The sequence below is a fragment of the Priceomyces carsonii genome, assembly GCF_900007245.1.
Source record: "Priceomyces carsonii strain CBS4050 genome assembly, scaffold: Debaryomyces_carsonii_scaffold_2, whole genome shotgun sequence".
Lineage (NCBI taxonomy): Eukaryota > Fungi > Ascomycota > Pichiomycetes > Serinales > Debaryomycetaceae > Priceomyces > Priceomyces carsonii.
Genome location: NW_026946675.1, coordinates 1181255 through 1207034, shown reverse-complemented (window position 1 = coordinate 1207034; position 25780 = coordinate 1181255). Strand labels below are relative to the sequence as shown.

At 36.8% G+C, this 25780-nt stretch overlaps 15 protein-coding genes across 15 annotated transcripts; 8 read left to right on the top strand and 7 right to left on the bottom strand.

The window, feature by feature from the left end:
- Positions 1-1154: 1154 nt before the first annotated feature.
- Positions 1155-1472, top strand: PRCAT00002109001 (uncharacterized protein; the record flags this gene model as incomplete). The annotated part of the gene is made up of 1 exon (XM_062951943.1): positions 1155-1472. The coding sequence occupies one exon, from the start codon at positions 1155-1157 to the stop codon at positions 1470-1472; it is 318 nt and encodes a 105-aa protein (XP_062808895.1).
- A 54-nt stretch (positions 1473-1526) lies between these two features.
- PRCAT00002108001 (uncharacterized protein) lies at positions 1527-1820 on the top strand (the record flags this gene model as incomplete). Its single annotated transcript, XM_062951942.1, has 1 exon — positions 1527-1820. The coding sequence occupies one exon, from the start codon at positions 1527-1529 to the stop codon at positions 1818-1820; it is 294 nt and encodes a 97-aa protein (XP_062808894.1).
- An 852-nt stretch (positions 1821-2672) lies between these two features.
- PRCAT00002107001 (uncharacterized protein) lies at positions 2673-3971 on the bottom strand (the record flags this gene model as incomplete). Its single annotated transcript, XM_062951941.1, has 1 exon — positions 2673-3971. One exon carries the CDS (start codon positions 3969-3971, stop codon positions 2673-2675), a length of 1299 nt encoding a protein of 432 aa, XP_062808893.1.
- A 181-nt stretch (positions 3972-4152) lies between these two features.
- PRCAT00002106001 (Zn(II)2Cys6 transcription factor domain-containing protein) lies at positions 4153-4314 on the bottom strand (the record flags this gene model as incomplete). The annotated part of the gene is made up of 1 exon (XM_062951940.1): positions 4153-4314. The coding sequence occupies one exon, from the start codon at positions 4312-4314 to the stop codon at positions 4153-4155; it is 162 nt and encodes a 53-aa protein (XP_062808892.1).
- Positions 4315-4570: 256 nt separating this feature from the next.
- Positions 4571-5857, bottom strand: PRCAT00002105001 (FAD-dependent oxidoreductase; the record flags this gene model as incomplete). Its single annotated transcript, XM_062951939.1, has 1 exon — positions 4571-5857. One exon carries the CDS (start codon positions 5855-5857, stop codon positions 4571-4573), a length of 1287 nt encoding a protein of 428 aa, XP_062808891.1.
- Positions 5858-6371: 514 nt separating this feature from the next.
- PRCAT00002104001 (MFS transporter) lies at positions 6372-7985 on the top strand (the record flags this gene model as incomplete). Its single annotated transcript, XM_062951938.1, has 1 exon — positions 6372-7985. The coding sequence occupies one exon, from the start codon at positions 6372-6374 to the stop codon at positions 7983-7985; it is 1614 nt and encodes a 537-aa protein (XP_062808890.1).
- A 624-nt stretch (positions 7986-8609) lies between these two features.
- Positions 8610-10298, top strand: PRCAT00002103001 (uncharacterized protein; the record flags this gene model as incomplete). The annotated part of the gene is made up of 1 exon (XM_062951937.1): positions 8610-10298. The coding sequence occupies one exon, from the start codon at positions 8610-8612 to the stop codon at positions 10296-10298; it is 1689 nt and encodes a 562-aa protein (XP_062808889.1).
- Positions 10299-10384: 86 nt separating this feature from the next.
- HGT10 (glucose-inactivated glycerol proton symporter) lies at positions 10385-12076 on the bottom strand (the record flags this gene model as incomplete). The annotated part of the gene is made up of 1 exon (XM_062951936.1): positions 10385-12076. The coding sequence occupies one exon, from the start codon at positions 12074-12076 to the stop codon at positions 10385-10387; it is 1692 nt and encodes a 563-aa protein (XP_062808888.1).
- Positions 12077-14335: 2259 nt separating this feature from the next.
- Positions 14336-15232, top strand: PRCAT00002101001 (ribonuclease H family protein; the record flags this gene model as incomplete). Its single annotated transcript, XM_062951935.1, has 1 exon — positions 14336-15232. One exon carries the CDS (start codon positions 14336-14338, stop codon positions 15230-15232), a length of 897 nt encoding a protein of 298 aa, XP_062808887.1.
- Positions 15233-15500: 268 nt separating this feature from the next.
- On the top strand, positions 15501-17375 carry PRCAT00002100001 (polynucleotide 5'-hydroxyl-kinase; the record flags this gene model as incomplete). Its single annotated transcript, XM_062951934.1, has 1 exon — positions 15501-17375. The coding sequence occupies one exon, from the start codon at positions 15501-15503 to the stop codon at positions 17373-17375; it is 1875 nt and encodes a 624-aa protein (XP_062808886.1).
- A 156-nt stretch (positions 17376-17531) lies between these two features.
- On the top strand, positions 17532-18932 carry EMP46 (Emp46p; the record flags this gene model as incomplete). Its single annotated transcript, XM_062951932.1, has 1 exon — positions 17532-18932. One exon carries the CDS (start codon positions 17532-17534, stop codon positions 18930-18932), a length of 1401 nt encoding a protein of 466 aa, XP_062808885.1.
- Positions 18933-19059: 127 nt separating this feature from the next.
- On the bottom strand, positions 19060-21456 carry PRCAT00002098001 (uncharacterized protein; the record flags this gene model as incomplete). Its single annotated transcript, XM_062951931.1, has 1 exon — positions 19060-21456. One exon carries the CDS (start codon positions 21454-21456, stop codon positions 19060-19062), a length of 2397 nt encoding a protein of 798 aa, XP_062808884.1.
- Positions 21457-22222: 766 nt separating this feature from the next.
- Positions 22223-22762, top strand: PRCAT00002097001 (uncharacterized protein; the record flags this gene model as incomplete). Its single annotated transcript, XM_062951930.1, has 1 exon — positions 22223-22762. The coding sequence occupies one exon, from the start codon at positions 22223-22225 to the stop codon at positions 22760-22762; it is 540 nt and encodes a 179-aa protein (XP_062808883.1).
- A 4-nt stretch (positions 22763-22766) lies between these two features.
- On the bottom strand, positions 22767-23624 carry PRCAT00002096001 (uncharacterized protein; the record flags this gene model as incomplete). The annotated part of the gene is made up of 1 exon (XM_062951929.1): positions 22767-23624. One exon carries the CDS (start codon positions 23622-23624, stop codon positions 22767-22769), a length of 858 nt encoding a protein of 285 aa, XP_062808882.1.
- A 166-nt stretch (positions 23625-23790) lies between these two features.
- PRCAT00002095001 (uncharacterized protein) lies at positions 23791-25419 on the bottom strand (the record flags this gene model as incomplete). The annotated part of the gene is made up of 1 exon (XM_062951928.1): positions 23791-25419. The coding sequence occupies one exon, from the start codon at positions 25417-25419 to the stop codon at positions 23791-23793; it is 1629 nt and encodes a 542-aa protein (XP_062808881.1).
- Positions 25420-25780: the final 361 nt, after the last annotated feature.

Here is a 25780-nt window from a genome sequence, read left to right as displayed (position 1 = left end):
TTCCTTTAATCTGGTTGAGCTTTAGAGCAAAAGCAACCCAAATACAGAAAGCTGTTTAATGCTATAGATTTTTCTGACTGAGAAACATAATATCTATGAATATTAACCTATCACGTATCTGATCTTTTTTCAATTCCTAAACAGTCACATTTCTAATTTTAAGATATCTCAAAATTGAATTTAGCCTTGAAAAATGCATTAGAAAATGAGTCTTTATACCACAGGAGTGCAAGTAAAATAGCCCTTTGAAGGAGCCGAGCCTGGATGATACAATATGAAACAGATTATAGACACAATCATTTTTTTATGAAAGTCCTTTTCTGTTGGAAGCAGTAAAGACGACTGCGAATTAGAAACTTCAATCCCTGCTTATAAGAGAAATTAGGTTTATTCAAAAACTTTTCGATACCATATCATAATGAACTTATTTGCGTTCGAATTGTGCATGATAAGCCATTAGCCGATGAGATCTTGGATGTGGCTGTTGGGACTAAGGCCTGTTATTGCACGTTGATGTATCATTGTAGATGTGGGTTTATACGTGGTTTTGACAGATATCAAAATGGTGAATTGGAAATCAGAGTTTCTTTTTATATCAAGCTTAAATCGATTCAACGTCGTCTTCAAAGCATCGGATTCGAAGTATCAGGTTATACAATCCTTAAGTTGACACCCTTATTTGCCTGCATCACTGTAAAAAAATTTCACTGAAATCGACGAAATAAGACCTCGGTCCATATATTATTAATTTGCAAAGCGCATTTTGGACAACGATGTGCTATATTCCTAAAGAATGTCAACGATGCAGTAGATATATGATCGAACTCTTTTTAACTCATCAAATCTGAAGATTAAACTTGTGTTTAAGGTAAATAAATGTAATACTAGTATTGGCTCCATGTGATCGAAATGGCAATTTTCTTGAGTCTCAAATTGCAAAAAAAGTAGGGTTGCATTTCTTGTTCAATATGCAGGTGAGACTATTTTACTTATCAATAACGGCTGGGAAAAGCTTTGGAAACCCCGTGGATAAGGATGAGAGTTCAAGAGATACATGGAAATAGCCGGCAAATAGATAGTATAATGACTATAAAATTGCCTACATTCCTTAATAAGATGAAATACTATCCTCATTTGAAATCAGGACGAAGAAGATGAAGCTTTTCAACTATATTTATTTTGCTCTTTTGCTTTTTGGAACCCAGGTGACTGCTTATAATGAAGCAACATATAACTTTGTACATGAGATGATTGACTATTGTAGCGTAAGCTATTGTATTAAGGATTTCGGGAACTTATATACTGATAGTGGTCCAGCGCTCAAGGCAGGCCAATTTCCTGATGTGTGTCCAACAGTTATATTCTGTACAGAACACCCAAATATCGAAATTGTTCATGTTTACACATCCGACATAGCGAAACTACAATTGAGTGGAACTGGCTACATTGCAGTAGATCATACTAAGAATTGAAGTGTCGCTACCCGTGAATCCTCCACCGCGCAGGATTGTTGGTGATTCGACCTCATGCTCGTTCCATATCCAAGCTGCGAATCATGCTTCGTTCATGATGGAGTATATAAAGCAGTGAAAGTTATTAAGGAGAGCACATGGGGAACTATCAAGAGTGCTGTGGAGGAATATTCAGACTACGAGCTCATTTCCACTGGTCATTCTTTAGGAGGAGTTGAATTAGCAAAAGATTTTGACACCAGTGTCACAATTGTCTCTCATGCAGCTCTTAAAACCGGGAATCCTCAATCCAGTGACTATGTTGATAGACTTTTCTCCAGCGAAGAGTATTTAGATATAGTCACCTAGAATAATAGGACTGAACCACCATATGTTGGACACTTAAGGACTGTACATATAGATGACGTCGTACCACTTGTTCCACCCACAGCTCTTTATGCACGCTCTGGTGGAGCTTTATATCAATAAGTTAGACTTTCCACAACCAAAAAACGTTACAGAAATAAAAGGACTATATACCTATACACCTATTGCTTCTGATATTGTCAGCGATTTGTACATTTGTACCATAAGACATTAGCGGAGCTTTTTGCTGATGCATCAAACTCACATCTTTGCTATTTTATTGATGTAGTTGGTTCACGGATTCAATGAGTTAATTATCTCGATTTATCGAATTGATTAGGAAGTTGAAACTTATCTTGTGCCATATAGTTTTCAAATACTTTCGGCTTGTTCTCTTCTAACCATTTGAAATCAAAGGAAAATCCAATCAAATGTTAAAGTATAGAAGATCAATTTTAAGTATCTGTTATTTCTTTGTCATTGAATGAGTGCCAAATAACATCAAATGCTTGAAAGAATGATAGGAGATTAATGATACGGTATGATATATATGTCAATTCGAAATGGAAAATATACTTTTCTCTTGCTAGATAGATCAATTACTATCTTTTCTAAACTAGATAACTATTAAGTGTAGATATTAAATCATAATAACATAGGAATGTCGTGATGATAGAAGTATAAACTACAAAGTCCATCGAAACACTGCATAAGACACATATATTGGATATTATGCCAGAAAGATTTTTGTTCTTTGTCCTCGAGTAAATTTTTCGTTGATTGGAAGGTATCAAAATTTAACGTTTGTTTTTCATTCAACTAACATGATAAAGCACCTTGATTCAGGCATTCTTTCTAGGCACCACTAAGAAGGTTCTCTGGATTGAAGACAGGGTATTTGACAGTCTTCGTGTATAGTTCAGCTCTTTTAAAATACGTCTCATTCAAATCTTCCTCGTTTAAGTACCTAGCTATTAAATGCATTTGTGGCAAAACAGCAATACTACAATTGCAATTATTTGGAAGCTTTAAAACATAGTTTCCCATCTCAGAAGCAAAAGACTTTTTTTCCAGGTCCTTATCTGAGAGATAAAATAACAAATGCAATTTGTATATTTTTGCCAAAGAGTCCTTATAAGTCGACAATTCTGGCTCACTGCTATTACCCGTGGCAAATGATGGGAACCATTCAATAGCATTGACGTCATCAATTTCAACGATTTGTTTGATGAAAAGGCTTTGTTGATATTCGTATCTAAGATCATCAGCAGCTTTATCTCCCAGTGTCATAACTGCAGTATTTTTAAACTTGATCAAGTCAATAGCCAACTTTACAAATGGGTATCTTGAAACCAATTCATCATAATCAGATAATTCAAATAAGTATGGAATGGTTGAATAAGTAAGTGAATTCATAATGTCATTATAAAGAAAGTTCTTGAATGCAAATAACGCCAAATCATTCCTGACGATGTTTCTCAATCCAGTCACTTCAAAGATATATTTAATAGCACGAAGATGATTTTCGATCTTAGATCTATGACCCCCATTTATCTTTTCAAACAAAAGGATTGTCACTAATAAGAACAACAACACAGATATTTCGTTTAAAGATGACCCCTCGAGGTTGCTTCTTAATGAATTAGTTATGACCGTTAAAAGTACACCTTTTTGCTTTTCATGTTCCATTTTTAGTCTAGAGTCGACCAAGTCCAACTTATTGGATCCAGATAAAACCATCAAAGCGCATCTCAAATCTGAGTTGGATATTGCAAATGGTAAAACTACTTTCAAAAAAGGATTTTCATTATCGCAGAAAAAGGGATACGATATAGCAAACTTATTTTGGTATAAGTCCCAAAAGTATGCCTCAGATGATGATAGACTTATTATTGGTAAGTTATCACATGGGTTGAATATTTTCTCAAAATGATATAAGTAAGTAGAAGGTGCCACGGCAGGCGTTTCTAATTCATATGAAGGACAGGAATGACTTGCAGATCCTGGTAACTCAATCATAGAGCTCCCTTCACAGTTTTGGCGAAATATCTCACCATAGTTCGAAGTTCCACTTAAAAAATCTCCGGTGTACGTCAGAGGAATAACTTCATTGTTAGGGCGATCAATATTGTGAATTGCAAACATGCTGAGCATGTTTTCATATGAATGCTCGGGCTCCACATGGTTCCTTTGCACCTCCGTAGCTGCAATCTCTTCGGTATCCTTATTTCGAAAATTCTTTGATCCAAACCCACGCCTCTTGAACGATATTCTCCTCTTATCGTCTTCAAATATTATTCGCCTGGCATATCCTAGTGATTATTAGTATATAGATTCATAGCATATTGTTCGATTTTAACTTACCTTCACACTTTCTATTATGTTTCTGGCACGATAGACATTCTGGCTTTGTTTCATCACACTTTTTCTTAAGTCTCTTACATGTTATACAACCATTCCTAGACCTTTTAATGACCTTTTTTGTAGTATTAGCCATGAAAAGTATATTAATATGAGTTCCATTAGAAGGTGGGAATGTTCCGGTATATCGCGAATTTATATATGTATAGAGAAACTGGATTGCAAATGAAATAAAATCGGTGGACGCTTCCAATTTAAGAAAAGTAACTGCCGCCTTTGCGACATTTTGAAGTCATAAGTCTTGCCATTTATTAGAGGCTCTATATAGTTGTAAGGTCTTATATATGCGATTTTAAGCAATGCGAGGTTCTAACGAGAGAATTCTACGAGTTCTAGAGTTTGCTTGCATCAGTTTCGATTACAAAATCGCAATTGGACCGTGCCAAGTCAATCTTCTTTCTCTTGACTCTCCAATCCAATGATTTTGGCCTGTTATTTTCTTTCCAGCTCCATCTCTCTGTGGAAACCAGGTCCAATTTGTCTTCTAGGCGATCTGATATATATTTACCAATATTGGGCAAGAATTTATAGGCATGGCCAGAATCACCAGTTGCAACAAAGACATTGGAGTAATCCGGAATCTTGTCGATAAGGAAATTAGAATCAACTGTATCACTTATCCAGCAAATCTTAGGATTGATGATTTTGTGGTAGGCAAGATCTGGCAATGTCTTTTCCAAGAACGCTGTAATATCTCTTGCCGAGGTTTTGGGAATTGTATCATAAGGATAATGAGTTTTGTAGCGTGGTAAAGAAATGTGATTCTTGAATTGATCTGTTACAACGTTGCATGACTCGTCTACGGCTGCTGCAATCTTGATAATTCTAGTATCAGGATCAGGTGGAAAATAATAGCCATCTTCTGCACTGAAAACAATGGGAATGTCTTTATACTTTTCATATTCATCTTCAGTCAACTTTATGTGGCCAACGAAAAGACCAGTCGCATTAGTCTGATTGTGTAGATTGACAATTCTTGCTGTCCCAGCACCCGCACAAATTAATATCTTGTCAGCAGTGAACATGGAACCATTTTTCGTTAAAACATAGTTTCGCTCATTTTTTTGCACCACATTAACAGTTTCGTAGCCCTTACCAAACTTGAAATGCACTCCTAGGATCTCCGCTCTCTGCTTCATGATCAAAAGACTTTTAGCAGCGTGTCCCAAGCCACATTCTGGGTTGAAAGTAATCTTCGTATCCTCACTGAAACCATTGTTTCCAAATTGCTTGAAGTCTCGAGCAAAATCGCCCACATTAGCATAATGCTTGATGTCTGAAGCTCTGCTAAGACTCTTCAAATTCTCTATACTTCTCTTTTCAAATTCAATACGACCACTGTGGTGCTTAGGAGTAATAGTAATACGACCGCACTCACTATACACTTTGCTGAGGTCAGGATCTGTTCTCCAAGACTCTAGAGCTTCCAATGCTAGTTCGGTGTAAAACATATTATCATACTCGGTTCTAACTATTTTATTATAATCTGCCGAAGCAGACCATGGAGAGGGAACGGGGTATGCATCTAACGCAGTGACCTTGTACCCTCTTTTTGCCATCTCTACTGCTGTACTAAGCCCAAAGACTCCGCAACCAACAATTAAAACCTCTTCAGCCATTTTGTCTTAGTGTATTGCACGAATTAGTCCTCCTCAATCCTTGCTTAGTATTGCATCACTAAATATATATAATATCGTATTTCTATTCACTCCTCTTATCATTTCCTCAGTGAGCACCGATTGGCACTTAAGTGCGACATCGATCGATTTTTTTACGATGCGATTTGGAACATCGGAACATATATACCTAATTAGGAATATACTAAGCGCTTAAGATATGATATCTTTTGATAATTATCGAGATGAGTGATCAAGAATATCAGTTTAGGTATATTAATAGCGACTGGCTGCAAACTTAGTCACCTATTTTCCTGAATGAAATACATATTTAGCGAACAAATCTGATAGATTCAGGTTATTATTTCCAGTCGTAGAGTGAGGAGATCGAGTCAAGATATTTTGTATGGTATCTTAAGATCTTGGGTGGAGTAGAGATAAGATATTGAAAGCTGGAATATATAAGGCATAAAAGAGAGACAATAGAGACAATATCTGAGATAATCACTCAGTATTAATGGAGAATATGACGAATACGATTAAGCAAAGCTCTGAGACCATCGAAGTCAATGAAATTAGAAACAGAAGTCCGCAAATGTCCTCAGAAAATTCAAATGAAGAGCATGAAGAGAAGCATATCGTTGAAACCTTGATAGCCCCTGGCATGAATGCAGTATATAACTCCAAGGTGAAGCTTTTAAATGATGCGCTACAAGATATTGGTATGGGTCGTTTCCAGTGGACGCTTTTTGTTGTTGCAGGATTTGGTTGGTTCATGGATAACTTTTGGATGTTGAGTGTTTCTTTGATTTCAGTCCCAGTTAAAGCGGAATTTAACGTTGAAAAAATAGCTTACATGACTTTATACAAGTACTTAGGTTTGGTAATAGGTGCTACTGGATGGCCATTATTGTCTGATTTGGTCGGTCGGTTATTTGCTTTCAATGTAACTATTTTTATGAGTTCAATTTCGGCTTTGATTGCAGCCGGTGTCCCAAATTACGGATCATTGAACTTTTTCATGTTTTGTATCGGTTTCGCTACTGGGGGTAACCAACCAGTCGATGGTATGCTTTTTGTTGAATTAATCCCTGCGTCCCATCAACATTTGTTATTATATGAGTCTTTATTTTGGGGTTTTGGACAATTTGTTGCTTCAATAATTGGTTGGCCTTTAATTGTGAACTTTAGTTGCAGTGGCGAAGAGACTTGTACCTACCAAAACAACTTAGGTTGGAGATACACCTACTGGACTTTAGGAGGTCTCACTTTATTGATGTCCTTCATCCGTTTGTTTGCAAACATGTATGAATCTCCGAAGTTTTATATCGGTAAAGGAAAGAACGACAAAGCGGTGGACGTGGTGAAAGCTATTGCTAAGAGAAATAACACCACGACATGGTTAACAGTTGAGCATTTTGATAACATCGATTATGAACTCAATGACAAAAAGGATATTGAAGCAGACAACACAGTTGAACAAAACAAGGCGATCATTTCTCGTTCCTTAGAGAACTTTAAGAATTGGAATTTACTTTTCAAAACCAAGACCATGACTATAACAACTCTTTTGTTATGGGTAATTTGGGGATGCGTTGGAATGGGATTTCCTTTATTCAATAGCTTTTTGCCATTTTATTTGGAATGGAAGGGTGCACAAACAGGTTCTACTTCGTTGAATAAAACATACAGAGATTATGCCATTCTGTCTGTTTGCGCCATTCCATCAGGAATATTTGCAGGTTATTTGTCGAACGTAAAGTACGTAGGAAGAAAAGGAGTTGGATTTATTGGTGGCGTGTTGACTGGTGTCTTCATGTATTTATTTACAACGACTAAGACCGGTGGTGCGTACTTAGGATTTACTTGTGTGGTTTCGTTTGTTCAAATGTTCATTTACGGTGCAATGTATGCTTACACACCAGAGGTGTTTCCTGCTCCTGCAAGAGGGGCTGCTTGTGCTTCTTGTTCTTTCTGGAATAGAATTTGTGGCTTAATGGGACCAGTCATGTCATTATACTTGGATATTAATAACGGTAAACCAGTTTTCGTTTCAGGTGCATTATTTATTGTAGCAGGGGTCTTATTCATTTTGTTACCTTATGAAACAAGAGGTATGGCAGCTTCTTAAATATCAAAAGTTCACCAACCTAAGTTATCTTTAAGGAATTGTACAGGAAATATAAACTTAATAGAACAACAGTGTAAAAGCAATTTAATTGCTTCATCTACAGGTAAAATCCAAATTTTAGATCTCTTGCATTATGCACTTCAGTACTAAATCGAGACTTAATCGACGGCTGATGGGTGTAACTAGCACAGTGCTGATAACAGCTGTATTTCTGTACCTGAACTGACTCAGATATCTGACCTATGGAGAGAAAGCAATGTTGCGTAATATCGGCCTGGCCGCAGGATCAATTATATATTTGCTTATAGGCACGTACTAAAAGCCTGGCAAACGAACGACCAACGACGTTCCGTGTCTTCTACGTTGTAGGTCGTTCTTAGACTTGATAATGGCTTTAAGGCACTCTTTTTTTCTTTTTTGATTATTACATAATCAATTACGCTATTCCGGTATTGAACTCCTATATATTATAACGGTTGTCTGCTTCTTCCAAGTTACCCCTAACTAATCCTAGCACACGTTCTGAATGATATAGAAATTTCCCTACACTAAGGGAACAGAAAATAAAACTAGAGATATTCATTTATATTTGATAACAAAGCATTACATGTCTAAATTCGAAGCATGTCAGTGACTGAATCAGAAACTACCCTTCGAAATAGGTTTGACCATAAGGCCGATGACGGAAGCGATCCAAGACCAACCGATGATGTCTTGGTTGAAAAATTGGACAGATTCTTATCTTCCATTGAGTCTCGGTTGAGTACTTTCGAGGAATTCTTTAAATGGAGGAATGAAGAGCTAGCTCAGCAGGAGCAGTCAGTTGAAGATGATTACACTCTTTCCCTGAGAGCTAGCTCCAGAAGAAGCAGCAATGCTAGTTTAAGTTCTATTAGGATGTTTACTGGCCCAAAGTTGAATTTAATTCATCAAAGATTGAAACTAATAAAGGCTTCTGTCTTGAAATCTGGATTTACAAATTTAGACTATTTATACAAGACTTTAGATGATCAGTATAATTATTTATTCAGCACGGGTCCTTTCACAAACACAACAACTGAGCTGACGAACAAGGAAATTCTCTCTCAGAAAATTATCACTACAATGCAATATTTTGATGACAAATTATTACAAATTGATGATTATATGCAAAAGAGCTGCCCTAACGGTAAAATAGATTTTGGAGAAGACTCGACTCTCTCTCAATTTAGGTTTTACAACTTCAACAAGGCGCTTAAGCATTCTCAAGATGGATATTTGCATTACTATGAACTACCTTTGAGCTGGAGAGAAAATAGATATATCATCAACGGCTATAGGTTTTCTATTTATCACGCTGAGATGTTTAAATCCATCTTTCACTTCAATCACAATGAAACAATGAACATATGGACTCATATAATTGGCTTCATTGCACTTTGCTACATTAGTCTTTATCATTTTCCACTGACGGATGTGTTTAGTATGAATACCTGGAAAGACAATGTTGTAATGTATGCGTTCTTGGTTGCCTCTATGTCTTGTTTGCTTAGTTCCATTGTGTGGCACACCTACTCAGGGTTTGCAAAACTTCCAGTTAGGAGTAGCTGTGCTTGTGTTGATTACACTGGCATTACGATATTGATCACCTTATCGATTATTACTGCTGAATACTGCTCGTTGTACAATCATAAAATTTTGTTATGCACTTACATGATATTCTCTTCAGTAAGTGGGATAGCTGGATTCGGATTCAACTGGTCCCCATATTTTGATAAACCTGAATGCAGATCAGTTAGAATAGCGTTTTTCGTTGGATTGGCTCTTTTAGGTGTGACTACATTTTTTTGCGTTTGTTTCTATGATGGCTTTGTTAAGGCTATCAAATTCTTTCTACCAATGACATATAAGAGCTTTATTTGGTATTGGATAGGTGTCATCTTTTACGGAGGATTGATCCCAGAAAGATGGAGATATGACGTGATTATTAAGGAGGACGAAGCATGTGAGCATTCTCATGATGCTTCTGACATTATAAATGGAATTGAAAATAGTGGAGAGGAGGAGATGAAAGAGTTCGAAGAAGAATTAGACAACATCGAAGATGAGAAGGTCGATGATGTTGAAAAAATGTCTCATTATAAAAAAATCATTGATATTCATTTCCCAGCTGAACCAACTTTAACTCCATATTCTAAGGACTTTTTATCATTATGGTGGGTTGATTATTTGTTTTCAAGCCACAACTTTTGGCATATATTTGTTGTATTTGGTATAATTGGTCACTATTTTTCTGTACTTGATATGTTTGCTGCGATTGAACGTTCTATTTAGCATTAGTAATATTTACATTTGAATTATATTGAACATTGTATTAATAGAATCAAATCCTAAACATGTATACACTGGTATATTAAAACTCACTGGTTTTGCGAGGTTTGATCTGGCTTTTCTTCTGTAGCCTGATCAGTATTTGCATTCATTAATGGTCCTTCAGATTCTTCTTTCTTTGAGAATGAAGATGAACTCACATTTTCTTCATTTTCAAATTGTTCCTTTTCGAAATCATCGTCATAGAGACCCAATTGGTTACCGTGCTGCTCAATCTCAGCAAGAGACAACTTAGGTAAGGTAGCAGCAACGCGGAAAGGTAAACGGTGTTCAACATGTGCCTTGGCAAAGATGATATCAACTTCTTCTAATGATCTACCAGCTGTTTCTGGGTAAAAGAAGAAAATGACTGGAAGGAAAGAGTAGTTCACAAGAGCGAAGAAAAGGTAACAACCCCATCCTGAAGCTTGAATGAAAATTGGAGTAAACATAACAACAGCGAAGTTGGCAAGCCAGTTAGTACATGTACTAACAGCAGAAGCAGCAGTTCTAGTTCTCAAAGGATTGATTTCTGGTGGGTAAATCCATGGCAAGGGCAAGATTGTAAATGCAAAGAAAACGATGAACAAGAATAGACCAACAGCAGCACCTTTAGCATTCAGTTTGGTAGGGTGAACTAAACAAGCAAATGCAATGGTGTAAGAAACACCTTGACCTAACGCACCAATCAAGAACAAGTTTCTTCTACCAACACTTTCAATCAAGAAGAATGATGGGATAGTTGCAATGGCATAAACAGTAGCAAAAACACCACCGATAATCAAAGCCAACCTAGGTTCTAATCCAATAGTCTTCTTATCTTTAAACAAAACGGTAGAATAGTAGATAGCAGCATTACAACCTGTGAATTGTTGGAAAAATTGAGACGATGAACCAATAAGCATTCTTGAAAAATGTTGGGATTTTCCTCCTGTAAGCAAATCAGCATAACCGACTTGACTTCTAGAGAATCTGTTAGCAGAATCACTAATAACAGACATCTCGGCAACAATGAAATCATCTTCAGGTGGCAAGTCATTCAAAGCACTTAAAACAACTGTGGCCTCGGGTTTTCTGTGGTGAGCAACTAACCATCTTGGAGATTCAGGTAAGTTGACTGCAAGTGCAAATACGATTGCAGCAAAGAAAATCTGGAAAGCGACTGGGAATCTCCATTGAACAGAAGTATTGGTGTAGGAGAGACCGAAATCAATCCAGTATGCAACGACAGTACCAACTGCAATAACCGAACCTTCTAAATTGACTAATTTACCTCTATTTTCAGGTTTAGACATTTCTGATTGCCAAACTGGAATAGTGGCCGTATTTAAACCATTACCTATTCCAGTGATAACTCTACCAATGACAAACTGACCGAGACCCCAGCTATCTTTGAAAGCACAAACCGAGATCACAGTTCCAATGATGATGATAAAAGCACCACTAACAATCAATGGCTTTCTACCAATCCTATCACCCCAGAACATAACAAATAAGGCACCAAAGAAACAACCAAGTTCATAACAAGAAGTAACAGCACCCTGAATAACTGATGCATAGTGATCTTCACCCTTTGTAGGTGGAAACTCGTCATTAAATTGAGTTCCGGTAATAAGACCAGACATTAAACCTTGATCATAACCGAAAAGGGAGAAACCAGTTGTAGATGCTGCAGTAATAGCAACTTTAAGTGGCCTGCCTCTTAAACCGAACGTACTAGTTCTTGAAAAGAGTTCAACCATTTTAATAAACAGGCTATTTTAGACTGGTAATTAACTCTATAATCTATTCTTCTATCCGTCTATTCAAAATAAAGACTTATTATTGCTTAACCTGATTGATACAGAATGCAATATAAAATATTATATCCTATAGTTATACTTCTCTATAGTGAATAAGTCTACCTATAATAGCCTAAATTAAAGGTTGTAAGATCCCAGTATTCTGGGGCCTCTTGCCTTATTTATATTTGCGTTTTTTTATGAGCATTGTTACCCACTCATCGAAGTAAGCGTGGAGAATCGTACTAAAACATCCTATATTCGGTACAAAATCCGAACTTGGTATGTCGTAATAAGAAATGTGTAATGACAACATACATCCCAACAAGGACGCTCATCTAGGAAAGTTTGCTATGAAAATGTTTTTTTTTTGCGTGTATATTCAATGTTCGGAAAAAGGCTGCAGAATGATTCGGAGCATCGGCACGTTGAAAATGTAACCAGGCTCCTAGTAGAAGTGGTAAAAAAAAGCGGTGATACAACTGGAACATACGAAACAGACTGTTCCGAAAAAGAAGGCATAATTTTCAACTTCTTAACAAGATAGCATGAAGCTACAAGATCCTTTCGACTCAGCAGCAAGCTTAATATAGGGTTGCAGATCGTCATCATAAAGCATGTCCGAGGTACCGGAGGCGGCTTAATTGATGATGTCAAAACTTGTTTGACGAGGGTGACCGGAATACACGAATAAGCGGCTGGTAAATTCCGCTAATAGCGACGTTACTGACGGGTGGTGCTACGTCTAACAATTTTTGATGATTGCTCAGAACCATAAGGCTTGTGAACTTGTGGGTAAGTTTCGGGTACTTGTGTTAAATGCGCTTATGTCTGTGATGTGGGGTTGTTATTTTTGTCTGAATTGCTCGTATGATGTGGCTGGTTTAAAAGAGAATATCCGAGGATGGTCGGTTAATAAAAGACCCTTCGATTGACGTAATGACGCTGATATCTTACGCAGTGCTTGTAGGCAGTGCTTGTAACAGCCGTGTGTTGACCAAGGAAGAGATTTTCGGATAGATTTAATATGCAGCCATCAGCTGGCCAAGAACAAACTGGCCAATCATTTAAAGCGTTTTGTCTGAAGTTTGTGTGTCTGAAACTTAAAACAACACTGCACATAATAGCCGTATCCCGGGGCTCTTCCAAACGGCGATCACCGTAGTGGGGGATGTCCTCTAGTGTCCCGCTTCCTGACAGATTTTCCGCAAGCTGAGATGAGCTTCTCATTAACAGAAGGTCCATGGAATACATAAGGACATTAGCTGATTTTTCGGTATATTTTTTGATACAATATAACTTGTAGTACAAATTTCTGTTTTGTCCGTTGCAACCATTCGCACTTTAACACTTACTGGCGTTCTTTCCTCTTAGAGTTGTCTGAGCTTTTTGTCGCGCCTCTTGTCATATCTATTGTTAACATACTCATACTACATGTCACATACTACATACTACGTCTCGCAACAAGCCCTCGCATATATCAGAAGTTTGAGAACCGTACTCTTGAAATCATTTTCGACCATCTCCCGTAGGTCCATCCCTAAGCCAGCTTCAATAGTAGATCTGCTCCCTTCTATTGTATAGAGTTACATCGTTCAATGGTTCAAAATTTTCTGGCAAGACCAATGGGTAAAAGGATGTAGAATCTTATACGGATGCTTGTTAAATAGAAAACTTGTCGTACATAGTATCCCAACAAAGGAAGTAAAGTGGGGATATGAATAGCTGAATCTTATCTTGGGGTTATAATGCGGTGCAAGGTTTCGTCCACGGCACAGAGATGGCTGCAATATAGACTTCTGGTTGGACTTTACGCGTTCGATGTTTGTCTCGACTTATGATTCCAGATTACTAAACATTTGTAGTAGACTGATCGAAATACTCTTGAAACATCATGAAATAGCATTCCGGGGTATTAATTATAGTCACTATTCCTAGTTTTCACAATTTGTACTGGCCTCTTTGATTATCACTTGAATATAATTAGGATTATCGTATCATTAATCCGGGGTCGTCTCGCTCGTGCCTAATTTCGATTCTGTACTCATCTTGCTAGAGTTAATTCTCAGCTCTTTAAACACAAACCACCTCTAACTCTTTATTCGGTAATTATCCCGGCCTGAGGAGGAAATTATTCCTTTCATTTTGAGTATTACTCTGTTGCTAAAGAATCTAGGCGGTGGTATTCTTCGCCATTTGCCCTTTCCTGTAAGGGTCAATATGCCATCGTATTATGCTGTCGCCAAAGGTGTGAAAACTGGGGTCTACGATAATTGGGATGATTGTAAGTCAATGGTTAATGGGTATAAAGGTGCCGTTTATAAAAAGTTCCCGTCTCTTTCAGCAGCTCAACAGTTTGTCAGAAGTCATAAGCAAAAGGAAGAAATCGTCGAAGAAAGATTGGCGACTGAAGAACCAAAGATTCAAGGGCAACTTCTGAAATTTAAGCCGGAAACGCATGCTTCTTCTCTGAAACCCCAGTCGCATTATATATCGGAGATGCCTAAGCTATACAGTGATATATCTAGGTTTTACAATCGACCTTCTTTCTTCAAATCATTAGGTGGTTCGGCAAACACAACTCATCGCATATTTGTAGATGGTGCTTCGAGGGGCAATCTGCGATCTAAAATGACTGCTTCGGGTTATGGCGTCTTTTACGGTACCAATGATCCCAGAAATGCTGCTGTTGGTCTACATACGCTCGACGATTTAAACGTGTTCAAGCCGACTAATCAGCGAGCAGAATTGAATGCAATCAAACACGCTTTAATAGACATAGCGAATGCGTTAAACTCTGCTGGAGGCACCAACGTTGACGAAAAGTATGTTATATATTCAGATTCCCAATATGCCCAAAATTGCGTGGGCAAATGGCTAGATACCTGGTTTAACAATGGCTGGAAAAGCAGCCTGGGCAAACCTGTCTCCAATAAAGATATAATAGAGAGCTGCTTACCGATTTTAAACTACATCAATTTCACTTATGGTAAAAACAACTTAGGAGTTCTTGAATTTCAGCATGTCAGAGGACACAGAGGTAATTTTGGCAATGAGTGGGCTGATAAATTGGCAAACATTGGTGCTGATACAATGCAAAGGGAGCTAAATTTATGATGTCACTTGAATATATATACCTATTTTTTTGGTTTGAAATAATAAAAAGACATGGAGAATGCGCAAGTTTATCTTGCTGGAATTAATGCTTTCAGAAGAGTAGCTCTTACCCTTGGTTTCCTTAGAAATCTTCATTACTATTAGATCTGGTCTTCCTAGCGACCTCTTCCCTTGACTGTATATAAAAAATTTTCTAATATGTATTCCGTTGAACTATATACTCATGTAAAAGGACTCAATATAGAACTATAGAATAAGCTGATGACATATGAGTGCGTATGACGCTTTAAGATCGGGATTTATCTTTACTGATGAGGACGATACAGTCCCACAATATGAAAATCTGGACAATGAGGACGAGGAAGCAGCTGAAGTTCTCGAAGAATATAACGAACGGTCAGTGCAGCAGACTCCTAGTGAAACGTTTGTAATAAAAGCTGGCTCTAACTTCACGCCCAATGATGATAATGTGATAGTTGATGCAGATAATATCATAGTGGGATTGAAAGTAAATGAATATATATTACTAAATGGTCAATGTACGCTAACAATACAAAGAGGAGCGATTTTAATTAATAAGAAACATTATTTGCATGCTGGAGATACAGGCTACGATATAATATGTTCCACTGCTCAGGCATTACCTATAATATCAAGCACACAAGTGCTTGATAGAACCTCCATCAAGGACACTAAGACTAAGGAGAATCTGCATTTATTTTCAAGTGATTACAAGTCTGTAGTCAAGTTACAGAATTTCTATACTGGCTTACAGGATATCGGAAAATACTATAGTCCCTTCAAGAATATGTTTCATTCTAATATAATAGAGGAAGACCTTTCGGAGTTTGAAAAACTTTTTCAAACTTATTCATTTGAAATAATACTTAGACACGGTTTCAATGGGTTAGATATTGGCAAGACATGGTCCACAGGCTTGGATAATCTACTAAATAATATGGATTCTCAAGATGCAGAATGCCACACTGACTCTCAGGTTATCATGGTCATAGGTAATAAAAACAGTGGAAAGTCTACCTTGACGAAAACAATTGCTAATGAGTTGATTTTAAACAGACAGAGGATTGTATCATTTTTAGACCTAGACCCCGGACAATCAGAGTTTTCTGTCCCTTACTGCTTGTCATTGACCACGATTTCGAAACCTATTTTCGGACTAGCATTTCCCAACACAGAAAATAACTGCTATTATGGGTTTAATACCCCCCAAATTCATCCAGGGCGATATGTAGCAATTGCCAAATCATTAATTGAAACTTTTTTCAAATACTACAAACCAAAGGGATATCATTTGGTCATTAATACTCCCGGCTGGATAAAGGGTTATGGTAAAGAACTATTAACCGAAATTACTTCATTAGCAAATCCAGACCAGCTTATAACATTAGGAGGTAACGGCATTGAAGATCTCACTTTTAAGAATCATATGGAATTCCCAGGCATTTTTCAGACGTCCAAATACTCCCCTTCTCAGCTAAGGACTTTCAATAAGTTAACGTATTTTCACCAACTTGATAACGATGGAAGTTTGCGCTTCTCTTTTGAGAACCATCTTTTAGTCCAATCACCTTTGAGGCTTTCGTACGAAACACTGTCACCCCTTCAAGGAATCAATCTTGTCTCAGTTTTGGGATATGACATAGGCATAAGCTTTGACATAAAAGATTTGCTTTTAATGATAGACTCTTCCATAATGTCTCTCTATGTCATAGAAGAAGAAGTATTCAGCACAATCGAATCTTTGAAAGTTGGGTATGAGAACTTTCCCAGATATTTAAACTACAAGCAGTTGGATGAACTTACTGAGTCTAAATTCATTGGTTTGTGTATGATCCATAGCATCAACCAAGAAGAGCAGTATTTCAACTTGTATCTTCCTCCACAGCCTCTCAAAGAACTCAAATACCATCTTCTGAATAACTACAAGCTCCTACTAATAAAAGGAGACGGCGAAATTCCAACCACTGAAATGTTGAACGATGACATTGTCTTCGCCTATTATAAAGCCAAAAAGAAAAATAAGAATCCCAAGATTCCATATATATCTTGGGAAAATCAGAATCGAGTCGGTGGGATCTGGAAAGTTAGGCGTAATGTTATGAGAAGAAGTCACAGACATTAATGTCGCTGTCATATGTATTTTATTTCATCTAGCACTAATAAACTATAGACCTCAATATATGCAGTAGTATCAGGCTCAACATCGAGAGATCAAGAGTTTTACACGAATCGTAAAGGCTACCGTATTAGTTTATAATAAGAGAACAATATCGATTAGATGATGAAGCTCGTAGCATCCTTGCTACTCCTTCTTTGCACTTTGGAATTTGGGATCGCTATTATTCCAAGTTTCAACGACTTGGGCAAAAAGGCGGCACCTGAATCTTCAGCTGAATCATTACCGAGTCTATTGAAAATCCATGATATCAAAGAGCTTGATTCTACGTGGGAAAGATTTGGCAATATTGAGTTAGATACTGGAAGATTGATCATAAAGCAACCTCAAGGTGGAATATGGTCTATTCCACAATTGTCTAACTCGGCACACGAATGGACTATTGAGCTTGTGTTCAGATCATCAGGGGACTCCAAGAACGATTTAGCGTTTGCCGATTCAAATGGACTTTCACTCTGGCTTACAGATAGTGCCTCCAGGAGCAGGGACCAATCCAATTTTGGTGGTCCCTCCGCTTTTGATGGATTTCAATTTTTGATCAACAACAAAGACACAACGGGAATGAAAATCTTTAGTAATGATGGATCGAAGCAGGTGAGAAATTCGATCGCTGATTCTATTGGCGAATGCAGATTTGATTATTTGGACTCGCAAGTCCCTTTTACAATTAGAATAAGCTATTCACTGGCTAGAAACTGGTTCAAAGTGCAGTGGGACAATTACTTATGCTTCAAAACTGATAAAGTGAAGATCCCACCTTCGATTGATAATTTTAACTTTGGTGTAACTGGCATGTTAAATCCTTCCTCAAGTGAGTTCTTCGAAGTGTTAAGATTGTCAGTCTGGGATCACTTAACGGAGGATGCGATTGATGATCATGGATTAATGACTGATGGAGTACTAAAAGTCGACTACAAGACTGTAAATGTGGCAAAGGAAGATGTAGTTCCACCTTCTGTGGTACGTGAGTCCTTGATGGAAAGAAACAGAAAAATCAGACAACAGATGAATGCTCAAGAAATCATTTCTAATTCCGGTAACGATGAGATTGTAAAAAAATTGGCGGATATTGAAGCTATGTTTAGGGCCTCTAATAAAGACGATTCTCTCGATAGTGGTATCATCGAAGCTCAACTTAGAGAGATCAAGGTAGCTCATGAAGATTATTTCGCTCATTTTGAAGAATTCAAACGTCAATTATTGGACCAGTTTTCAGGCTTGGTATCGTCTATCTCAAAACTCAACGATAAAGTAATTGGGGAAGTAAGAGAACAGCAGTTCACAATTGATGAACTAAGTAAAAAGGTGGATCTCCTTATGAATAACCACAAAGAAATCTCTCATCAGTATTCTGGGCTAGTTTCATCGAAAGACCAAGAAGGCTCTTCGCTTGGGGACAAGATTGTGAAGTGGATCTTAATTCCAATTTTGATAGGTTTACTAGTATTGATCGTATTTATCTATAGATTGAGAAAGGATATTAAGCATTCCAAGTTGCTTTAATGAAATTAAGTTAGCAATAGAGTATATAATCACCAAATAATAAAAAGTCAGTTTCTTTTCTCTATCACAACCTAAATGCATTTGATTATTTATCTTTTCTTACATCAATTTTGTAATGTTTTGCATGCTAGTCAACCAAAATAATATTTTCCTTATCCTTCAGGCTCCCTTTCTCACTCGCACTTCGAGTGTCTAACTTTGACAGTACCGATTTCAGGTCTGAATCTTCACTTATTTCGTTGTTGTTGTCCGTATTTTTGAGCTTTGGATGCAGTGATCCTTTACTTGACCTAACTTTATTGGGATCTAGTATTGTGTTAAGTTTCTTTTTGCTCGGGGATGTTGATCTTTTCAATGAACTGGTGGAAGACGAACTCTTTGGAGTAGACGGTTCACGCTGAGGGCTGCTACTACTCAGGCGTAATGAACTAGCTTTTTTCGATGACTTCTTATCTTTAGAATCAGTTCTCTCTTCCTTCGTATTATCCTCATTGTCTACTCTGCTATGATGATGGTCCCTAGAGTTATTCCTTCTCAATTCTTCAAATATTATTTCTTTGTTGTCAAGCAAATCATTGATGAGACGAGTTTGAAGCTTCTTGACCAACTTAAGGTCGTAATTATTAAGAACGTTGCTATCATTCTCATTTTCCGTAGAATCTTTAGGTCTTAATATCAATAAGCCAAATTCCGACGCTAATTTCGTTTTGAAGTCGATTGCCAAAGACTCATTCTTTTGACTGATTATTTTAACTAACCTTAAAAGATGAGTCAATATAGCATCCAAAGTCGCAAGACTGGGCTTGGGCAAATTAGCCAAGACATTCTTTAAACCTTTTAGCCTTGACTTGGAGTCATCTGCATTTAGCTGATACAATGACTTGATGAGATCAAAGAGATTGCTTGATATGACAGAATCGGGAAGCTCCATCAAATAAAGTTTCAATAAATTAGAAAGTAAAATGGGCTCTGCTCCTTCAAGTGCTTCTTCTAACTTTTTGGGATCATTAATATTATTTACTTTATGCCTAATTTCGTGGATCTTCGTCAAATTTACCGGCTTTACCCACAAATCAACTCTTTCTTTATCATCATCCAAATTGGGATAAGACTCATCAAGTTTCAGCAAAAGACATTGGATGAGAAGCGGTATAACTTTTTTGTCTAGTCTTGATTTGGAGTTTAAATCAATACCAAAGTTTTGGTTAATATTTGATTTATAATAATTATCATAAAGTATTACCTGTGGATTAAATTTTCCAGTTTGATAGTTTTCAACTAAAAATTTTAAATCATTAATGGGATTTATAGTTTCTTCTAGAACGGATAGATTATTAAGCGTATTATTAACTTGATTGAAGTTTTTGAAGTAAAAGGTAACATAATCATATATAACCTTTTTAATCGCTTTCAACCTATCTAACTCACATTTCTCCATGAAAGTCAAATGATCAAATATACTTTCCTCCAATTCACATCTAGTTTTGTCCAATTCAATCGTCTTCAAATAATATTGGTTATCTAGCTGATTGATTTCTTGTGCTAATTTACCTAATTGAGATTTATCGTTGAAATTTACCGAGTTAACTCCAATCACTTGTTTTACGTCTTCAAAATAGTCCGCTAACTGAAAGTTCAATTCATAGTTTAGTTTGGTGATTTCGAATACTATAGGTTTCCATTGGTAAAAGTACTTGGAGCTGTTTATGAAGCTCTTATTATTCATAGATCCAATCATTTTGATAAATCCATTATCAATTAGACCTTGGCAAAAGTCTTCCGCTGATTTCAAGTTATTGTGTAGGTCTGGCATGTTGTCCAAAAGCCACTGTGTTATAGTAGATCCGGAAGAGCAATTTGAATAGGTACCTAGTATTGGTACCTTGTGAGAAACCAATTCTATAGAGGTTAATATTTTGGTAAGCAAGTTCTTGATGGTCTTGTAATCATACACTTTACCGTTAATGGTAAATTCTTCTGTGGATAGCTCCAGGTTATCAATATCTTCTTCTAGCTCCTCAGCATGCAACTCTTCTTCGGAATAATGTGCTTTGAATTCTTCCAAGAGACGACACTTATTGAAATACCTTTTCCTTATTTTTTCAAGATTCAGTTTCCCCGAGTGAAACAGTTGGTAGTTGGTCATTACAGACGTCTCCGAGAACTTGACTCTTTTAGAATGTTCTTCACACCAGTTACTGAATGGCTCAACTATAAATTCCTTGAGATCCAGCCCTATTTGTAAGTGAATGCTACCTTGGGTTGAGAAGTTCTCATTTAACTGTTTGAACCCATTTCTAACAGTGGATACATAGTCATTATCACTCTGATATCTCTTATTGTTCTTAATCATTTGCTCTTCTATAGACATTAGCTGCATTCCATACAGGTACTCCAGGTCTACTCTCTTATTGAACATCTGAATAAAGTCATCGTTTTCCTGAATTCCTTGTTGTAACTTGTCAAAGAGAACCCTCACTCCCAGCTTATAGTCATGGGTCCAAAAGCTCTCAGAAAATGACATCACTACTGATACTTAAAGAAGATTTCTGTTAACGCTAGTGTCTTAAACGAAATTATAAGTATAGTTAAACTATATATTCTTTTGCTGTCACGAAGCTTTATACGCGGTCGGTCTATTTATAAAAAAAATGGTACGGGCTGCAAAGCTCTTCTATTATTCTCAATAACAAAGAGAGATGAATCAACACAGAAAAAACACTTAGTTCCTCAAAGAATAAGGAAGAATATTTACTCTAGATGTTAATATGAATGTTCCAATCATCTGAAAGCTTGTACGGGATCGTTCGTTATAAAGTTTATCTCCATTCACATGAATACGGTACCATGTACCGTCTAAGAATGCAATAGATAGTTTTCCTGTATGACCGTCAGGATGACAGTCGCTAACAAAATTGGAGAAGTCGTGTAGTTCGAGAGAATAGGCATTGTGGAAGCACTACGTGTCAGCTATGAACGTATGGGATGATGTACAGAGAAGGGAGAGAAAGTTGAAACAGAGGCATTCCGATCTCAATCATTAGAGCTATTTTGCTTGATGTCTGTTCTTAATTCCTGATTTCAAATACTAAACAGGATTTAGACAGCCTCAAACCCATGTATCCGTAGCAGTGGGCTACCAAACAAAATATCCTCAAGAAGACCGGCTGATTTTGTCCAGCTTACGCTTTTTTGTTTGTACTGGAATTTTCTACTTGTGATGCACTTTTAAACACTAACCTGCAAATGTATTTGCAGGTTTTAATTAATATTCCTAAATAGGATTAAGTATGTTTTGTAGCGAAGCCAGTGTAAAACAGTATTCATGTTATATCAGTATGTCTCGACCATCAACCCCCACCAGAGAAAATGGGAGGAATGTGGATACTACGAACAATCATCAGTTAATTACGCCAGTGTCAGTCCCGTCAAAGAAAGTCGTGACATTGAAAGAAGATGAGTTACGGACGATAATACGTAATGGCAAGTTGAACTCCATCTTTGACTTACAAGAGCCAAAAACTCCGGAAAACAAAATTGGAAATGAGCAAGACTTACAGCAAGTGGCTTCTCCTACATCGGAATCAGAATCTGATACAGGAAATGAACTAGTAAATCCATTTATCGAAAGTGAATATGATAATAAAGAATCTAATCTGAAATTTAACGAGGATACGAAGGAGAACAAAAGTCATAAAAGCGAGATTGATTATTCTAAAAACATGGAGCTTTACAATCATAGAACAGGTAAAAGAACGATTAGACAACTCACTTCCAAAGAGAGCAGCATAAAACCGAAGCGTTTGAATTTCAGCGAAAGAGAATCCTGAAGCGCTAAATCGCTATGTCTCCAGAACATTGCAAATCATCTTTTGTCTTTCCAGATACGCAGTAATGGTTAGGTTTATTTTTAACCAAAACTTTGAATTTATTAAATTCTTCATATTTTTTGCCCTTGAGTACAACTCCTTTATGTTTCTCATAAGCAACTTGGATTCTTGAAGATTCGGGAACCTCAACATAGAAGGGTTCGATAAATAGTTGACCATATTCGCCTGCGTCAATGTTGCATGTGTAAGATCCAATATAGGAAAAGGTCGGGCCAACAGTCACCCCAAGAGTCCCGCTTAATGATAAGGGGCTCATTGAAGGCGCAAATGTTCCCGAGCCCGCTAGATAATCGCTGGCTTGTATATCAACCTCATAAGTTATACTCACAGAACCCCCATCTCCATCTTTGCTACTTAAGCATGCTGTGACAGGTATAAGATCTGAGAAAGTTTGAGGTTTTACAGGACTGGTTAGTTTGTCCTTTAATTTGAACGAATACCAACTTGCATCTGTCTCATTATAATAGAGAGATACTCTACTCGATTTAAAAAGGAAAACATTTTTCGTGTCATACATTAGATCACCTTTCCTAGGGTCTTTCATATCATCTTCGTTGTTAATAATGTAAAGCGTACTACCTTCTTTATTATTAATATTTATTCCAAATGCTTCTAGAGCTAATGTCTCATAATTATTATCCATATCATAACCTGTCAAATATGCAAAAGTTGAGCTGTCGACGTCGGAATAAATTGCATTCTGGGTTAAGTCGACAATTGAACCACTGGGTTTCAAAGGTGTTGGTGCTGCCAAGCAAAACACAACGTTTGCGAATACTGCTATATTTCTGAAGAAAATCATCGAACTAATGAGAGAGCTAACTCCACTGAAAACGAGTTTGATTCTAACATATATATTAATCTTTTAATATAGCATATCATAATTTCTTGAATATATAGTATTACAAAAAGTATGCTTTTATGTACGTCCATACAAATACAGCAGAACAATATATATATGTATATAACTACTCCCTGTATTTTTTTAAGTTATCCCATCCAATCTCGTTTGAATTTGGAAATTTCATAATTTCAATTTTGGTTAGAAATTCTGGATTATTTTGATCAGGATATGATGAAGAGTAGTAAACTGGCTCTTTAACATTAGAAGAACCTTCTTCTTCTCTGAGTTCAACGGGCAAGGCTCGGATTATTTGATCATGCGCCGTTGGCAAAGTGAATCTGTTTAAAAGCTCAGTTTGTGGATTTCTTCTCTTCATAGACAATTGCTCTCGATCAACGAGTTTAAATTTATAGTATTGCTGCCATGTCTCCAAAGACATTTGTCTATATGTATTTGCCAAGATATTGAATTGCAAGTTATTATGCAACATCTCCAAATTAGCACCATCGTCGTTTTCATCAGAATGCTGCTTAATGATTTTCTCAGCAAATGATTTGTTAAATTGATCATGAAGTAATCCTTTAAGGCTATGATTGTGCCTTTTTTTAACCGCCAGAGCGACATCTTTTGATGTTTTGGAGGGCTTCTTTATTATACCTGTTGTAGTGGGAAGCTTGTTAATTCGGTTGATAATATTTGCATCCTTAAAATTTCCAGTACCTGGGCCCCTGTAACTCCTAATATAAAAGTATTTTACGTGACTGTAGTTATCGCTATCACTGCTGGACACTAGCTGCTGTACATGCTTGGAAATTTTTGCATTGTCATTGAAAAGAAGTGAAGAAACAGAATTCCCTTTCTTTTGACCTGAGGAGGATGATGATCCCACTTGAGCATAGTAATTAGGAACCTTGCATATATGATTAACGTTAAATTCTTGTATGTAGCCTTGACCTGGAATTAATGAGTCTTGTAAATCGAGTGCATTCACATCAATTGAGGTGTTATTTTTTCTCGATCTTCCTAAAGGCTTTCTTGACCTTCTCAAATGAATCTTATCGTGTTCTTCTGTTTCCTCACTGATAGCGGTGCTAGAACTCTCGAGTTCTCTGTAAATAATTTCCCGCTCAGCGAAACTTAATTTAGAATTTGGAAGGTATCTGTAAGCATTTGGTAAATTTTTATAAAAATTTAACTTGCTGACACTGTTGAGACAGTTGAATTGTGAAGGATTGAGCTCTAAAGTTGAACCGATTAATCCATATTGAGGAAACACTTGACCAACAGTGACCTTTTCATCCGAAGAAACTCCAGCTTCTGGAATGCCCACGTTTTCACTCTCAGGCTTGGATAGCTCAAAGAAGATCTCCTTATTTTTAACAAATGAATATAATTTAGAAAGATCCATGTAAAATAATTTAGTCTTCATATCTTGTTGCTTAATTATAGTCTTAGAATACAATTCATTATTCAACTCAACATTAGTGCAAAGAATATCTTTTTTCTCCACTCCAGCTTTCAAGAACTTTTTAATAAGTTGATAAGAAGATGGATAGCCCCAAAAGAGAGCAATATCCCTTATTAAAAAGTAATGTCTATCATCTATGCTAAATATGGGTACCTGAAATTTCGTGAGCAACAGTTCTATATCATTTGTTTCCGGAGACTGAAATATAATCTCTCTTCTTATCCCGAGGTTATTTAGTCCTAAAGACTCACTTGATGTATTATAAACACCAGATACAACACCCATGCTTTCAGTACCAGGCAATATTATGTTTTAATATTTACTGTATATTTTTTTTTGTGTAAAATATACATTTTGATATGCGAAAATTGCAGGTTACTACAAAAAGAAGACCCAAAAGTAGCGTACCAAAGTTTAGACAATCCCAATGAACCTTTGGCAAACCATCTTCCCGTCAACCTACTTCTCAGCAAAAATCAGGGGTCCTAAAAGTTACTTTTAGAGCATATTTCAGAGATTGTTTACATTAAGAATGATTGTGAAATTGCCGTGCCGATGAAAATTTCACAGACTATCGATAGGAAAGAAGATATTCGATAGCTTTCAAGAATGAATACACTACGAAGTTTTGAAGTGTCTTAAATGG